This window comes from Phasianus colchicus, chromosome 40, assembly GCF_987193195.1.
Source record: "Phasianus colchicus chromosome 40, bPhaCol1.hap1.1, whole genome shotgun sequence".
In the NCBI taxonomy this organism is placed as follows: domain Eukaryota; kingdom Metazoa; phylum Chordata; class Aves; order Galliformes; family Phasianidae; genus Phasianus; species Phasianus colchicus.
The window spans coordinates 277,083-294,462 of NC_143475.1; the positions used below are offsets into that span (position 1 = coordinate 277,083).

The 17,380-nt window shown below is 48.8% G+C and overlaps 3 protein-coding genes across 17 annotated transcripts in view; 2 read left to right on the forward strand and 1 right to left on the reverse strand.

Annotated features, from left to right (window-relative positions):
* The window catches only part of LOC116243576 (uncharacterized), a 30,607-nt gene that overhangs the window by 1,240 nt on the left and 11,987 nt on the right, over nucleotides 1-17,380 (reverse strand). For 5 of the 15 annotated variants that reach the window (XM_090130478.1, XM_090130476.1, XM_090130475.1 and 2 more), the window contains 4 exons: nucleotides 15,301-15,360; nucleotides 14,530-14,598; nucleotides 14,317-14,388; nucleotides 8,115-14,225 (listed from right to left, as the gene is read on the reverse strand). In XM_090130478.1, coding sequence (XP_089986604.1) covers nucleotides 14,194-14,225; nucleotides 14,317-14,388; nucleotides 14,530-14,598; nucleotides 15,301-15,360 — 233 coding nt within the window. In that variant the 3' untranslated portion in view covers nucleotides 8,115-14,193. Of the gene's footprint in view, nucleotides 1-6; nucleotides 1,565-8,114; nucleotides 14,226-14,316; nucleotides 14,389-14,529; nucleotides 14,599-15,300; nucleotides 15,361-17,380 lie in introns of those variants that run through there. The other 10 variants (XR_016461397.1, XR_016461396.1, XR_016461395.1 and 7 more) reach the window with 8 other exon arrangements.
* On the forward strand, nucleotides 3,916-5,009 carry LOC149913206 (olfactory receptor 14J1-like). Its single transcript, XM_090130467.1, has one exon. It carries the CDS (start codon nucleotides 3,916-3,918, stop codon nucleotides 4,864-4,866), a length of 951 nt encoding a protein of 316 aa, XP_089986593.1. The 3' UTR covers nucleotides 4,867-5,009.
* Nucleotides 6,896-13,633, forward strand: LOC149913207 (uncharacterized). The gene is made up of 3 exons (XM_090130319.1): nucleotides 6,896-6,912; nucleotides 7,165-8,233; nucleotides 13,604-13,633. The coding sequence occupies exons 1-3, from the start codon at nucleotides 6,896-6,898 to the stop codon at nucleotides 13,631-13,633; spliced, it is 1,116 nt and encodes a 371-aa protein (XP_089986445.1).

Genomic DNA, 17,380 nt, shown 5'->3' on the forward strand with positions numbered 1-17,380 from the left:
CTGGTTTTTACACACAAAAGATGAGTTATGAATATACAAATCAGAACTCGAGGGGCCCTGCCTGCAGCTAGGTAGAGGAAAGGGGCAATTGGGTTTATTGGACTGCATGGATTCAATGGCCTGGCACATCAGGACTAAAGAAATAGGAGGCTCTAGCTGACACTGCTGCACAACTCTAATGCCATCCAGTTATAAAGGGACAAAACCGACTTGTATGTCAGGAGTGACAGGGGAATCCAAGAGTGAACTCTGCTAGAGACCAAAAGGAGCCTAACTAAATGAGTGGCAAAGGAACGTTTGTGATTACCATTGTGACTGGCCCAGAGGCTCTGTGCATCCCTGCTACAGATTGCTTTGGGAGAGAGCACTTCAAGGACCCAAAAAGGGTACTGGTGGGCTTTCAGTACAGCTGCCTTGGAGACGGAGGACATTAAACAGCTGTATAGCTCAGCTGGTCTCTCAGAGGACCCTTCTGTTGCAGGATTGCTAAGAGCAGAAAGGCAGCAGGTGCCGATCGCTGCTGAAATGGCATGTTGACATCAATATTGCATCAGCAGGGACTCCCTGTTTCTCATTCATCATCTGATTCACCACCTGCAGAATCAAGGAGTAATCAGCAAGATTCACTCACCCATTTGGTCGTCTAGACTCACTAATGTCCTATTTGGCCCAATAGTCTAATGGGGAATAGAGGATGAGAGGACTATCATGGCCGGAATGAAGTCACGCCACTGCTAAGCACTGCTGCGCCAGGCATGCTAGAACTCCAATATGAACTGGAGTCAAAGGCAGACAAGGGATATGTCACAATGACAATGGCAGCGCATTTTTCTCCACCCGTCTGGCAGCAGAGTGCAGGCCATATTTGGCTTTTAGACAGAGGAGCAATATAGAAGAGTATTTGGGCATGTGTGTTATACTCAGCCACCCTGAACATGGCTAGGCAATGAAGGGTGTACATGAGACAGAGACCATTTTGCTCTTAGGGCAGCTGGGGAGTACAGCTTGGGCTGAAGAGAGAGAGACTTAGTTCTCCCTATGGCACATGAATCCACTTTCTCAGCTCTGTATTTCTGGGTGCTGTTTTGCACAAAATGAGTAGAGAAGAGGTTCAATTGACTCCACATAGGTATCTTTCACTTCACTTAGAGAGATTTCCCACCAAAAGAATATCTCCAGATCCAGAACGAGGTACCTCAATCAACTCATCTGAGTAATTTTCTTCTGCTTGGGCACCTGTGATCCCTGCCTGTCACTTCTCGGGTGAGGGAGGGTGGCTTTTCTACTTAACTCTCTCTCTGACAGGAGCAATGACACTGCTGGGAAGCAAAGTGCTCTCACACATAGAGGAAAGGAACATCAAGGACTCCTTGAGTATTTTTCCACGTATCATCCTATGAAGCCCTAGGGACATCTGCACGGAGCACAAAGGGATGGAGAAAGGGATCCCTTGATCTGTGCCTCTGCTGCTGAGCTGGGCTGGGCTTCTGGGATACAGGGAGCTCATACAGCTGCTGGTACAGGAGCAGCTCCTCTGCACAGTGCAGGACTCCGAAGACATGGCCTGTAGGTGACAATGAGGAGATAGAAGGGAGAGAAATGCAACACGCTGTGTAGAAGGGAGAAGGCTGAGTTCACGGAAGGATCAGTGCTTGCAGACCTTAACACAGTAAGTCGACATTGGCAGGGCAAAGTACACAAGACCATCCAATCGCTCTTGGTCTTGTTAGACCAGCGTATCAGTCAGGAGGCACTCCATGCTTCTTTTTTGCAGAGCAGGACCTGCTCCAGCTGAAGGCTTCTGTGCTGCAGCATCAGAGCACAGCACTGAGGGCTGCGTGTCCCAGGACGGCTGCAGGCTGTGCAGCCGGGGCTGCAGCCGGGTGCCCAGGGCTGTCCGGCAGAGCAGGTCCCTGCTGTGCCCCAGGGGCTGTGTGCCAGGGCAGGGACTCTGCTGCCTGCCAGGCTCAGCACTCAGCACTCAGCACTCAGCACTCAGCACTCAGCACTCAGCACTCAGCCTGCCCGGGGAGCTGCCCAGGGCGCTGCGGGGAGACGTGTGGGGGGAAGGAGCCCTCCAGCAGGGCATGGCAGGGCAGGGGCCTTCTGCTGTCACCTGCTGCCTGGGGCAGGGGATTCATGGCTCCACAGCAAAGAAGGAACTTCAAGATGACTTTCTGTCAGTACAGGAAAAGTAGAGCTTATGTTTCAGTTCAGTCTGTGCTTTTAGATTCCTCATAAAGGGATGGAAGGAGGTCTTAGGATTCAACACTGAGAATTCTGAATCATTCCACTGGAAGATAATCAAACCTGCCTGGACTCTCATAAATTCCCCATGCCCACTCCTCTGCCTGCATGCAGCAACAGAATCCCTTTTGCTGGCCACATCAGGATTTGTGTAGCCTGCTGCAGACAGGGAGATGCTCATGAACAGTGCCCTGCTGCCAGGAGGGGTCTGCAGGGGACATTGAGTGCACAGAGGCTGGGATGGGGTCTGTAGCTGATAAGAAATAGCTACAGCAAGGAACAGCTCCAGGGTGCAGATACAGGGACAGAGACAGACAGGGAACGTGTCACAGAAAGGCTCTGCATGGTGGGTTTGGGCTGCCCTCCATCTGCCCCTCCAGTGCAGATGTCTTCCTATGAGCAAACCACCTGTGCCCCCCTCCCACCTAGCACAGCTCTGCCTTCTCAGCCCTGGGGCCAGGCCATGAGCTGCTCCTCTGCAGCCACAGATCTGTAGAGCAGAGTTGCATCTCTCCAGACATGGACTTCTTTTGCTGAGAGATCCAAGAGGCTGAGAGTTACAACTTGTGACTTTGCTATCTAAGGAAAAGGCCTTCTGGAGTGCTGGCTGTCTCTTCACTCCTTGTTTCCTCAGCAGGAGAATCACAGTATTTTTTTTCCCCCATTTCTCCATTTATGTGCAATGCTCCTCTTCTCTCTCTGGCACTTTTGCAACAGCTTCTGTCTCCTTTGCGCATTTCTAGCTCTTTGCAGTGCAGTTGTTTCAGTTTCAGGAGTGAGCTCCCACCCCCCAGGAGACATCAGCTCGAGGCTACCGCTGTGGATGTGCCCTGAAAAACTGCCACAAGCTCCAAGGTGTGTACAGCTCCTTTGTGCCCTTTCTCCAGCCCCAGGAATCAGAAGCCTCACCATGTCCCTTTCCTCCTTTTCCCCAAATCGGAGCTGAAGGAGAGAGGAGTTGGACAATGGCTCTCTGCACAGCCCGGACAGTCTGCCTCTGAGCAGTGACTTGTGTTTATACTGAGAACAAAGAAAACCCTGAAGAATTTTTCCATTTCCTAAATTTAATGGGGTAATCTAAATCCCAAAGAGGCACATAAGTAGTTGATTAGGTTACCTCTTGTCTTCTGAAGAGCAAGGTGAGAAGTTTATTTTCATCTGTGTGCTTACAGAAAAAAGCTGTTTAAATTTCATTACACATTTGGTACCAGGAAAAATACTAAATTAGAATATTTGGAATTGGTGCGAAACCAGGCTGTTCTCTAGAAAATAAGGCCATTTGCAGAGGATTGAATCAATTCTGTAGTCATGAGCCATGGGTTCCTATGCCCAGCATGGGAGCATGAGATCTCTGGTTCTGATATTAGGGACAAATCACTGAAGGAGGGAAAAGTACGAAGAGATTAATCCCTCTGTCTTCTCGTACACAGGCAGATGGACAATGTACCAATTTTATCTCTCATTTTGATCAGCAGTGAATATCCCCACAGAGACAGTGGACAGAATCTGACTCATTCAACAGCAGAAAACATCCCTCTTCAAATGCAAAAGGGAAGATTGGTGGAAACCTTCATTTGCCCACTGACTTAGAGCAAAACTGATTCCTCTAAAGGCAGGCCTAGCATTGCCTTACCACTCCTGCATAGGACTCCACACGCAGAAGTAAAGATGTCCAACATCACTGAGTTCCTCCTGCTGGCATTGGCAGACACGCGGCAGCTGCAGCTCCTGCACTTCTGGCTCTTGCTGGGCATCTACCTGGCTGCCCTCCTGGGCAACGGCCTCATCAGCACAGCCGTAGCCTGCCACCACCGCCTGCACACCCCCATGTACTTCTTCCTCCTCAACCTCGCCCTCCTCGACCTGGGCTGCATCCCCACCACTCTGCCCAAAGCCATGGCCAATGCCCTCTGGGACACCAGGACCATCTCCTATGCAGGATGTGCTGCACAGCTCTTTTTCTTTTTCTTTTTGTTTTCAGCAGAGTATTCCATTCTCACCATCATGTCCTATGACCACTATGTTGCCATCTGCAAGCCCCTGCACTATGGGACCTTGATGGACAGCAGAGCTTGTGCCAGCATGGCAGCAGCTGCCTGGGGCACTGGTTTCCTTAATTCCCTGCTGCACACTGCCAATACCTTTTCATTGCCTCTCTGCCAAGGCAATGCTGTGGATCAGTTCTTCTGTGAAATCCCCCAGATTCTGAAGCTCTCATGCTCAGACTTCTACCTCAGAGAAATTTGCCTTCTTGTGGTCAGTGCCTCTTTAGCATCTGGGTGCTTTGTTTTCATTGTGTTGTCCTATGTGCAGATCTTCAGGGCTGTGCTGAGGATGCCCTCTGAGCAGGGACGGCACAAAGCCTTCTCCATGTGCCTCCCTCACCTGGCTGTGGTCTCCCTGTTTCTCAGCACTGGTATATCTACCAATCTGAGGCCCCCCTCTCTTTCCTTCCCATCCCTGGACCTGGTGTTGTCATTTCTGTACTCAGTGGTGCCTCCAACACTGAACCCCCTCATCTACAGCATGAGGAACCAGGAGATCAAGGATGCAGTGAGGAAAATGATGTCGTCATCACATTTCAGCAGGGATAAACTTCTCATCTGTCTCAATAAATGACTCACAGTCTGCTCTGTTACAGGCTTGTATCGTGTTTTTTACTGTTTATATTTTTTTCTTTATATTAATAGATACATTTTTCCTTGCTGTTCATATATGTGTGTGTGTGTGCAATTATCATTAGTGGCTATCATGTTCCTATACAAGCGATTGGCTTCCTACCACTTCTAGTGAGGTATCACCCTGCTCTCTTTCTTCTGTAGCCTGTATGAACTCTGGGTCAGTGCTGACTCTCCCACAGCCTCTGTGTTCCATCTCTGTATTTGCAGGCAAATGAGATGCCAGCAGGCACCATGGAGCTGATATAGGCTCAATTAGCAAACTGGATCAATGTATTCGCCAAAGGACCAATATATTACATTAGCAAAAGGAGTCAGTGTGTGCTCATCCTAAAACTTCCCATTTTAGCTTCACTTGGTATGTGAACAGCCACCTTTTTTTTTGCCTCTGCTGAGTGCAAGGACTTGTTCTTGAGTTCGGTATAAACTGTTTGCAGTTATAGTGCACTAAGATAGAAAGTTGCTGATTATGGTAAGCAAACAAGCAATGGAATTTTGCCAAACTGGGGAATAAGTGCTATTAGGTGAGCCTGGGTGCACTGTGATGGAGAGGAAGATGAAATAAAGGGGAGGAAGTAGGTGCTGTGAGAAGGAGGACGTGCGGTGTCGGGGCTGTGCTGAGGGCACATCTCTGTAGCACTGCACGCATGCTGCCCCACACAGTGCCTGCACTGAGCTGCCAGGGGCTGCCTGTGGGGCGGTGGGGCCGGGCTGTCCTGCAGAGGGGAAGGCACACAGATCTTCATGCTGCAGGGCTGGGACCCCAAAATCACCCTGGAACTCAGCGCCCAGCTGTGCTGTGCTCACCTTGCCTGGCTCCCAGGTGCCCCCTGTGCTGCTCTGTCACTGCCCCTCCTCAACAGGATGGGGGAGAAAACACAACTCATCAATTCCTGGGTTGAGACAAAAGGTGCTATATTCTTTCCTTGCTTAAAACCCAATGACAACAAACTGCGTGTGTTAATGGCTACATATCACTGCAGGTTTGTGGGTTTTTTCTGCACACTTTGAAAAAGCTACTGAATTCAGCATCCCTTTCACCTTAATGTATTAATTGAAATTGCACCTAACCTACTACACATGTTACTGATATTCTATGTAATATATATTATTTCCATGTCATGGTTTTTTGGTTTTCAGTATTCCACATCAAAACATCATGTACTGGAATTAAAGTGTTAATGCTCTAACTCTACGTACCTGTCCCTATACATTATGGAAGTCACGGGATCTGACCCTTCCGGGGGGGGCGGTCTCCTACTGCCTGGCAGTGGGTGCTGGAGGTGCTTTCCTAGCTGTTCCAAGCTTTTCAGGTTTGACTCAGTCTCAGGAACTCTCTCTGTCTCCTATCTTATTTGATTTATTAGTCTCAATTTCAATTAGATTGTATAATATTGTGTTACCTTGCATTCTGATATCATAGTAAAAATAAGTTTTCTTCCATAGATTCTTGCCTCTGTTTTTTGTTTTTTTTTTTTCCTCCCTTCCTTCCTTCCCATTTTGTGGGGCCGGGGGGTGGGGGGCAGGGGCCTACTGCCCCCTGTCATGGGCATAGATTGATCTAGTTAACAGATTTTGGTGGAGAATCTGGGCATAGCTGCTTTATAGAATGAATCTCTCCCCCTGCTCTTAGAGAGCTTCGTTAGGGAGCATTATCAGTAGTTCAGCTTTTTGTGCTGGAAAACTTGACCTTGAAAGACCAGGCGTACTGCCAGTATTCTGGGATATTTGTAAACTTGCTTAGCACTGCTTAGTCTGGGTAGCGCCTTTTTTCTTTCCCCCCTCCTCTTGTTAGCTTCAATTCATTAACCCCTTTTGAGCAGAAACCAGTGATGAACCCACTCTTTTTCGTGGGAGCGCTGAGTAAGGGATTAAAAGCTATGGTGTTACTCACAACCTACTGGCCAATCATCAATATCATAATTACTTGTTGTGGAATTGTGTTCATATATAACCACATAAGGGCACTGATGGAGACGCCTGTATGGTACCTATATTGGTACCTATATGCAATGTGGTATAATATGAATTTTGCCATTTGCATCCCAGATGGAATGGCTAATTTTACAAGCAACTACATCCCAAATGGCATAGCTAATTTTACAAACCACACGATGTTCAAACCAGTTTCCAGGCTTTCCTCTCGGTTTATCAGACGTTTTCCCAATACTGAGTTAATTCTCATGTTTGTGGGCGTAGCCCTGTTCATATCACTCTCCCTGAATGTATTCCAATACAGGAGTAGTAAGCAGGAGTCTCCTCCAAAACCAGAGAATGCTGACTGGCAGGGAATATGGAGAGGTTTAGGAAAAATCTTAGAAGCATGGGATTTCACTCTTGAACACCTGTGGGATCCCAAGAAACTTAGCCAGTATTTGAGTCAGGGACAGTGCGGCTTACATAAATCTAAGGAGGTACAACTTATTTGGGGTTTGGCTTGTGCTTACCGTGCCCTATATAATACTGTTCTGGAGAGAGAGAGTTTCCAAGCTGAGGTTCAAGCCAAAGGGGAGAATCTCCAAGTCAAATCTGATCAAATACAGGAGACACCAGTAACAATATCAGTTGCCCCTGTGGAGGGCAAGAAATGGAAACGAGAGTCCTCGCGTCTAGAACGGAAAAAAGAAGAAGAGGAGGAGGAGGTGGAGGAAGATCCAGGTGAGGGGCCCTCCTCGGAACCACCAACATCAAGAAAAGCAAAAGGAAAAACTAAGAGACATGCAGAGGAGAGTGATGAAGAGGAAGTCTCTATTACTACTTGTCGGCCTCTGAAGATGACTGAAATCCAAGGCTCAAGAAAGGAATTTACACAGCGTCCAAATGAAACTCTCGTTTCCTGGTTAGTTCGCTGTTGGGACAGTGGGGCCAGTAGCTTGTCTTTAGATGGTAATGAAACTCGCCAACTAGGAGCTATTGCCAGAGATCCAGCTATTGACAGAGGAATTAGTCGATGTCTGGAAGGGGCTGCCTCCATCTGGGAACGAGTATTAGTAGCCGTGAAGGAAAGGTACCCCTTCAAAGACGGCTTGAAGCCTGTGACGAAAAGGTGGGATACAGTTGAAAAGGGTATCCAGTATTTGAGGGAAACAGCCGTGGTGGAAATGTTGTATGACCCTAACTGTGTTTTTAACGACCCACGCCAAGACCACGACCCTGAGAAAGTGAGGACGATGCCTGAAATATGGCAGAAACTCACAACAGCACCAGACAGATACACCACTACACTAATGGCAACGTTTGACAGATACCAGGATCAACAGAGAAGACCCTTAGTTTTTGAATTCACAGAATCACAGAATCACAGAATCGTAGGGGTTGGAAGGGACCTCCAGAGATCATCAAGTCCAACCCCCCTGCCAAAGCAGGATCCCTACACCAGGTCACACAGGTAGGCGTCCAGGCGGGTCTTGAATATCTCCAGAGAAGGAGACTCCACCACCTCCCTGGGCAGCCTGTTCCAGTGCTCCGTCACCTCACCTAAAGAAGTTCTTGCGCACATTGGTGCGGAACTTCCTATGCTCCAGCTTCTGGCCATTTCCCCTTGTCCTGTCTCCGCACACTGCTGAAAACAGTCTGGCCTCGCCACTTTGCCCCCCACACCTCAGATATTTATAGACCTGGATCAGGTCCCCTCTCAGTCTTCTCTTCTCAAGGCTAAACAGACCCAGATCACTTAGCCTTTCTTCATAGAGGAGATGCTCCAGGCCCTTCACCATCTTTGTGGCTCTCTGCTGGACTCTTTCCAGGAGATCCCTGTCTTTTTTGTACTGAGGAGCCCAGAACTGGACACAGTACTCCAGATGAGGCCTTACCAGGGCAGAGTAGAGGGGGAGGATCGCCTCCCTCGACCTGCTGGCCACACTCTTTTTAATGCACCCCAGAATGCCATTGACCTTTTTGGCCACAAGTGCACACTGCTGGCTCATGGCCAACCTGTTGTCCACCAGGACACCCAGGTCCCTCTCTGCAGAGCTCCTCTCCAGCAGCTCATCCCCCAACCTGTACCGGTGCATGCGATTATTCCTCCCTAGGTGCAAGACTCTACACTTGCTTTTGTTAAACCTCATCTGGTTTCTTACTGCCCAGCTCTCCAGCCTGTCCAGGTCTCGCTGAATGGCAGCACAGCCTTCGGGTGTGTCAGCCAATCCTCCCAACTTCGTTGAAGAATTGATTCTTACACTCCAAAGCTATGAACAGCTACCCCCAACTCACGCCTCCATTTCCGCCCTCTCACAAATGACGGAGCAACTGAATGAAATGCAAGAGCAGGTGTCTTCACTGATGAATCGTGACAAACCTGTAGAAGTATCAGAAACGCTTGATGAAGATCAGGATAATCAAAAGAGTCTAATGAAGGAGCTGATCAAACTAATGTGAATACAACTAATTAAAGATGATGAACCCTCCTTCTCAGGTGCACCATCAAAAATCTCAGCTGTTAGAGGCAAACGCTCTCCAGCTCGAGGAAGGAATCCTACATCGCGACTTGCCTTGTGGCGTTACTTACGTGACCATGGAGAAGACATGAGGAAGTGGCATGACTAAGCTACTCCTGTACTGCAAGCACGGGTGAGAGAATTACAAAGCAGATCAACCGCCAGTGCAGTTGCTCCGGTTACCACAGGTAATGAATAGAGGGGCCCTGCCCTCAGTCAGTGGGGGGGAAGGGATAATAGAGTTTATTGGACTGTGTGGATCCGATGGCCTGGCACATCAGAACCACTGAAATATAAGGCATTGGTGGATACCGGTGCACAGTGCACTCTGATGCCCTCGACTTGTGAAGGGACAGAATCAATCCATATTTCTGGAGTGACTGGGGGCTCTCAAGAATTGACTGTGTTGGAGGTCGAGATAAGCCTCACTGGTAGGAACTGGCAAAAGCACCCTATTGTGACTGGTCCAGGGGCTCCATGTATACTTGGTATTGATTACCTCAGAAGGGGGCATTTCAAGGATCCTAAGGGGTATCGATGGGCCTTTGGAATAGCTGCTGTAGACACAATCAACATTAAGCAGCTGTCTGTTTTGCCTGGCCTGTCAGAAGATCCGTCTGTTGTGGGGTTGCTACAAGTAAAAGAGCAACAGGTACCAATTGCTACAAAAACGGTGCACAGACGGCAGTACCACACCAACAGGGATTCCTTGCTCCCCATTCATAAGTTGATTCGTCAACTAGAGAGTCAGGGAGTGATCAGCAAAACTCACTCGCCTTTTAATAGTCCCATATGGCCAGTGCGTAAAGCCAGTGGAGAATGGAGGCTGACGGTGGACTATCGTGGCCTGAATGAAGTCACACCCCCAATGAGTGCTGCTGTGCTGCACGTGTTAGAACTCCAGTATGAACTGGAATCAAAAGCAGCCAAATGGTATGCCACCATTGACATTGCTAATGCCTTTTTCTCCATTCCTTTGGCCAAAGAATGTCGGCCACAGTTCGCTTTCACCTGGAGGGGTGTTCAGTATACTTGGAACTGTTTGCCCCAGGGGTGGAAACACAGCCCAACCATTTGCCACGGGTTGATCCAAAGTGCATTAGAACAGGGCAGTGCCCCTGAGCACTTGCAGTACACTGATGATATCGTTGTGTGGGGCGATACAGCAGAAGTAGTCTTCACAAAAGGAGAGTGAATAATCCAGATTCTTCTGCGTGCTGGTTTTGCTGTTAAGCGGAGCAAAGTGAAAGGACCTGCTCAGGAGATGCAGTTCCTAGGAATAAAGTGGCAAGATGGCCATCGTCACATCCCGACAGATGCGATCAACAAAATCACCGCTATGTCTCCACCCACTAGCAAGAAAGAGACACAATCTTTTTTGGGTGTAGTGGGCTTTTGGAGAATGCATGTTCCAAACTACAGCTTCATTGTAAGCCCCCTTTATCATGTAACGCAAATGAAGAATGAGTTTACTTGGGGCCCTGAGCAGCAGCAGGCTTTCGAACAGATTAAACAAGAGATAGCCCGTGCCGTGGCCTTAGGGCCAGTACGGACAGGGCAGGATATAAAGAACATCCTCTACACTGCTGCTGGAGAGAAAGGTCCCACTTGGAGTTTGTGGCAAAGAGCCTCAGGAGAGACCCGAGGCCGACCCCTGGGATTCTGGAGTCGGGCCTACAAGGGGTCGGAAGAGGGCTACACTCCAACTGAAAAGGAGATCTTAGCCGCGTATGAGGGGGTTCGGGCTGCTTCTGAAGTGGTCGGTACTGAAACACAGCTCCTTCTGGCACCTCGACTACCAGTGCTGAACTGGATGTTTAAAGGAAAGGCTCCCCCCACCCATCATGCAACTGATGCCACTTGGAGTAAGTGGATTGCGTTGATTACGCAAAGAGCGCGGATGGGGAACCTCAGCCGTCCAGCAATCCTAGAGGTCATCATGGACTGGCCTGAAGGTAAAAAGTTTGGAACGTCACCAGCAGAAGAAGTATCACGAGCTAAAGAGGCCCCACCATACAACGAATTACCAGAAAATGAAAGAAAGTATGCCCTGTTCACTGATGGATCGTGTCGTATTGTGGGAAAGCATCGCAGATGGAAATCTGCTGTGTGGAGCCCCACACGACAAGTTGCAGAGGCCACTGAAGGGAAAGGAGAATCAAGCCAATTTGCAGAGGTAAAGGCTGTCCAACTGGCCTTGGATGTGGCTGAATGGGAGAGGTGGCCAATGCTTTATCTTTACACTGACTCATGGATGGTGGCAAATGCTTTGTGGGGGTGGTTACAGCAGTGGGAGCAAAATAACTGGCAAAGAAGGGGTAAACCTATTTGGGCTGCTGAAATGTGCACAGATATTGCTGCCGAAATAAAGAATATGGTCGTGAAGGTACGCCATGTAGATGCTCATGTGCCCAAGAGTCGGGCTACTGAAGAACAGCAAAATAACCACCAGGTGGACCGAGCTGCCAAAATTGAGGTGGCTCAGATAGACCTGGACTGGCAGAAAACAAGGGTGAATTATTTCTAGCTCGATGGGCTCATGAAACCTCGGGCCATCAGGGGAGAGATGCAACATACGAGTGGGCTAGAGACCGAGGGGTGGACTTAATTGTGGATGCTATTGCACAGGTTATTCATGACTGTGAAACATGTGCTATAATCAAACAAGCCAAGAAGATGAAACCACTCTGGGAGGAAGGGCGATGGCAAAAGTATAAATATGGGGAGGCATAGCAGGTAGATTCTATCACCTTGCCATGATTTCACAATGGTAAGTGTTATGTGCTTACCATGATGGAGGCGACCACTGGGTGGCTTGAAACATATGCAGTACCCCATGCTACCACCTGAAACACCATATTGGGTGTGGAGAAACAAGTCCTGTGGCGACATGGCACCCCAGAAAGAATTGAGTCAGATAATGGGACTCATTTCAAAAATTCTCTTGTAAATACTTGGGCCAAAGATCATGGCATTGAGTGGATTTACCATATTCCCTACCATGCACCAGCCTCTGGTAAAATCGAACGATACAATGGGTTGTTAAAAACAATGCTGAAAGCAAGGGTGGCGGAACATTTAAGCACTGGGAGAAGCATTTGGCAGGAGACACCTGGTTGGTCAATACCAGAGGATCTATCAATTGTGATGGTCCTACCCAATCCAGCTCCCTATATATTGTAGAGGGAGATAAGGTCCCTGTTGTATATGTAAAGAGCATGTTGGGAAAAGCAGTTTGGGTCCTTCCAGCTTCTGGAAAGGGCAAACCTCTCCGCGGTACTGTTTTTGCCCAGGGACCTGGATCCACTTGGTGGGTCATGCAGGAAAATGGGGATGTTCAACTGTACCACAAGGAAATTTGATGCTGGGGGAGTGCAGACAGTAATTCCATGTATATGTATATAGACGTGTGCGTGTGATGCATTTTTAATCATTTTGTTTGTTTGTATATGTATATGTATATATATATATATTAAGCATGATGTAGTGATGTAGAATAAGGGGTGGAATGTCATGGTTTTGGTTTTTGCTTATTTGATTTTCAATATTCCACATCAAAACATCATGTACTGGAATTAAAGTGTTAATGCTCTAATTCTACGTACCTATCCCTATACATTACGGAAGTCATGGGATCTGACCCTTCCGGGGGGGCGGTCTCTTACTGCCTGGCAGTGGGTGCTGGAGGTGCTTTCCCAGCCGTTCCAAGCTTTTTCAGGTTTGACTCTGTCTCGGGAACTTTCTCTCATATCTTATTTGATTTATTAGTCTCAATTTCAATTAGATTGTATTATATTGTATTATTTTGCATTCCAATATCATAGTTAGTAAAATAAGTTTACCTCCATAGATTGTTGCCGCTGTTTTTCTCCTTTTCCCCCTTCCTTCCCATTTTGTGGGCCCAGGCAGGGGGGTGGGGAGGGCAAGGGCCTACTGCCCCCTCTCACGGGCATAAACTGATCTAGTTAATTCCATGACACTTACTAAACTTTCTCAGACTTAATGGCTATCAAGTTTCTCCACAGAAAGCCCAAGTGGCACAGCCACAAGTAACCCATTTGCACTAAGGAATCGCTGCGGGATCCTGAGCCCGAGGAAACAGCAAGAAAGGAAACAGCCAGACTCTGAAACCTCAAACAGCTGAGGAGCTCCAGATTTTCCTAAGGATGACGAGGTGGTGCTGCCTACCACCATGGAATACTGGTAAAGTCCCTCTATGCCTTTTTGAAATCTTGTCCAAAGGTCCTCATACAGGTTGAAGACGACAAATAAGAGGAAGGTTTAACTGTGGCAATTAGATACGGATTCTGTTGTTAGTGCAGAACAAAAAAACACTTTTACTGTGGGCAATGAGCTTGAACATTGTGCACTTGGTCAAGTGCCTTATGAAACGCGACCCTCTTGCCATGTTTGGCAGTGCTGGATCTTCCCTCCTGCCCTGAAGTAGATGGCACTGGAGCTGGGCTTGTCGCCCTGGTGCTGTTCCGCAGCACCCAGTCTGTGTTGTTGTGAGTGTTGGACTGAGGCACGGCTCTGTCAGCCTTATCTCAAGTCTGTTGTACCTCAGCAGCATCTCCCAGTAGTTGGTGATGAAGTCGTACAGGCTGTCAAATACTTGCATGCCTGCAAGGCGTTACATGGAACACCGCCACAGCATGGCTCTGAGCGATCCCTTCCTGCCGTGCAGGCTACAGCTTGTCCACACATGAAAGTCAGACCTCAGCTTCCCATGTTTCACGGTGAACACACTGAAGTATACCTACCATGTGCTGCCTTCTCCATTTCCTTCAGCAGTTCCTTTAGGAGACGGGATGAGCCTGGGAGTTTCTTCCTCATTTGGGTTCATCCTTTCCTCTTTCCAGACCTGTACAGAATGCATGAAGTCAAATATCACGTGCATGAAGTTTTGGAGACTAGCAGTGAGTCAGCGGAGTCAGTAAAGACAAACTACTCGCCGCTGGGATTCCAGCTGGGCTTCAGCACGGGAGGAAACAAATGACCAGGCAAAGACATCCACGGGAGCACTTCTGCAACCAAAGACCCATGAAAAGTTTCACTCGTACACTACAGCATCACTGAAGAGGACAGCATTAGGGGGAATCGTGCCATGAAATGGCACTGAAATGGGCAATGAAAGCTCTCGCAGGAATTACAAAGCCATGACTTACCCATGCCATCCACCAGAGTTTTAGTCCCAGAGCTCAGAGCGGATCCTGGATCACCTGCTCCAGTCACATCTGCAAACAAACGCAGGACAGAGCAACTCCCATTAAACATCCTTCCAGGCAGAATGACACAGGATGCAATTAAAGCCAGGGATTCCTTCACGACACTATTCTCTCCCTTCCACACCTCAAAAACAGTTCCTGGGTGCCTGCAGGGGCACCACCGTCATACATAACTAATCCCATGTGGAACTGCCCAGAGGAACGCCCTCCTGGAGCTCACCCCAGCTCTAAACTCAACTGCATGAACTGGATTAAACCTAGGCTTTGGTAAGCCACTGCCTGGAGACACAGCTGTAAGCAAGGACAGAGGAGAAATGTTCCCATTGCATGTGCTCATCTCTCTCTTCCTTAGTGAGCTGCAGTGAAGGAAGGGGCTCAGCTAATAACGGGGGAAAGTTGCAAAGCTGCAGAGCGGCCAGGTGACCTGCTGGCTGGTATTCCACAGCTTTCCAAATACTTTCTCCAGGCTGTGGGAAACAGTGCTCACGGACCTCATGGAAGAACATTCAGCCCCTTGAAATTTTCTTGCTGGGAGACCTCAGAGATACAGGGACGAAGGCAACACAGCGCTGACAGCACGGAGCACCCAAGAAACAACGACCATCCACGCTTCTCGAGAAGAACCCGCTGGCCAGTGAAAAGCAGAACCCTTGCTGAACTATCCCAGCCAAATGTGATCTAATACCAAGAAAATGAAGCCTGGTGACTTACCTCCAGCATTCCCTTCAGGCTCGTAGACATGGTTCTCTTCTGTTGATTCACCAGCAGGGCCTGCAGGCACAAGTGTGATCAGACACAGGTGAGGAGAGCTTCCAGCACATGTGGGGCCTCCTTTTCCCTGAGTGACCTGTAGGGTCTGGCAGTGGGCCAGGGAATTCCATGGCCTAAATACAAAGCTCTGGGCTCTCTCAGCTGAAGAGGGGCAGTGGTAACCTTCCACTGAAATGTGGCAGCTCTCCCAGTAAAGAAATACTCATGGCTCGACTGTACATGCCCTTCAAGGCTCAAACAGGCTTGGGCCTGTTTGGTCCCAAACAGGGACTTGGGCCACAATTAAGAACTGTGTTCTGTAAAGGAAAACCACAGATAAGAGGGAGGATCAGCAAGCAGCAGCACGGCCATCACAGCTCTGGGGGAGGTGCTGTATTTTTCTAAGACTTGGCTATCCTAGCCACTGGAGGATGATGTCAAAATAAACCACTTTGTCACAGGTATGTTTATTGCAAAGGACATACTCATAATTGAGAGCAGCTTACTGTATTTAAGCAAGCAAACAAAACTCCTAAAAAGTGAGGACAGGTCAGTCCTTCACTGCCATACTTATATCAAGCTTCGTCTGCATGCAAAATATTGTCACAATAGTGACAGTTTTCTTCTTATGAGGTCTGGTCACTCTGAGCATCCAGCAACCAGAAACGCTGCACACGACTGCAGCAGCTACAACCCAGTGTGCAGGTGGACACAGAGAACTGAATCTGGCTGTGTCTTGCTCTTGGCCTGCTTACAGCCAGTCCTTGTTTTTGGATCTGTTGAGTCTCAGCCTGAACCACTGATTGAGCACCTGTGGAAAGGACCTGCTCAGCCCTGGGAGCACAGGTGAAGGCAATTCAGCTGTGTGACGGAAGGGTTGGAGCCTGGCTGCATCTCTTAGACTTCATGTAAGGGCTGACTGCAGCTGAGGAAGGATCTCTTTCTGGAGATCCCTCCTTGGTGATGCTTTTTCCTGTGAACCTGGAATCTTCTGATATGGGTGAGCTTCCTCTCTATTGTGCCAGTCCTTCCATCATCATGCCTCTGTTGTAATGCCTTTCCTAGCCACAGAATCACAGAATGGTCAGGGTTGGAAGGGACCTCAAGAATCACGAATCTCCAAACCCCCTGCCACAGGCAGGGCCACCAACCTCCCCATTTAATACCAGACCAGGCTGCCCATCCAATCTGGTCTTGAACACCTCCAGGGATGGGGCACCCGCAGCCTCTCTGGGCAGCTGTTCCAGCACTTCACCACTCTCATAGTAAAGAATTTCCTCCTGACATCCAACCTAAATCTTCCCTCCCTCAACTTAAAACCATTTGCCCTTGTCCTGCTGTTATTTACCCTTTCAAAGAGTTGACTCCCCTCCTGCTTATAGACTCTCTTTAGGTTCTGGAAGACTGCAATGAGGTCATCCCTGCAGCCTTTTCTTCTCCAGGCTGAACAAGCCCAGCCCCCTCAGCCTGTCTTCGTATTGGAGATGCTCCAGCCCTGTGATCATCTTTGTGGCCCTCTGCTGGTCCCTTTCCAACAGCTCTCTGTCTTTCTTGTACTGGGGGCTCCAGATCTGGACACATTACTCCAGATGGGGCCTCACAAGAGCAGAGTAGAGAGGGACAATCCCCTCCCTGTCCCTGCTGGCCACCCCTCTTCTGACGGAGCCCAGGATCCCATTTGCTTTCCGAGCTGCAAGAGCACGCTACTGGCTCATGTTCAGCTTTTGCTTTTCATTCATCAGAACCCCCAGGTCCTTCTCTGCAGGGCCGCTCTCAAGGACTGCTCCTTCCAGGCTGTATATATGCCAGGGATTCCTCAGGCCCAAGTGTAAAAACCTTGCACTTTGCTGTGTTGAACCTGAACCTTAGATTCACCTGGGCCTGCCTTTCAAGTCTACTGAAGTCCCTCTGATTGGCATTCCTTCCTTCCACTGTGTATGGGAACTGCTGAATCATGGCCTGAACCTCTGATTGATCACCTGAGGCAAACACTGAGTCAGCCCTGGGAGCACAGGTGAAGGCAATTCAGCAGTGTGACCTC

What these genes read in the sequence shown, in the direction of transcription:
- LOC149913206 (XM_090130467.1), top strand. Translation starts at nt 3,916, where the DNA reads ATGTCCAACATCACTGAGTTCCTCCTGCTGGCATTGGCAGACACGCGG.
- LOC149913207 (XM_090130319.1), top strand. An exon ending in AATCACAGAATCACAGAATC is followed by an intron (nt 8,234 to 13,603) that starts GTAGGGGTTGGA and finishes TCTTGTCCAAAG; the next exon opens with GTCCTCATACAGGTTGAAGA.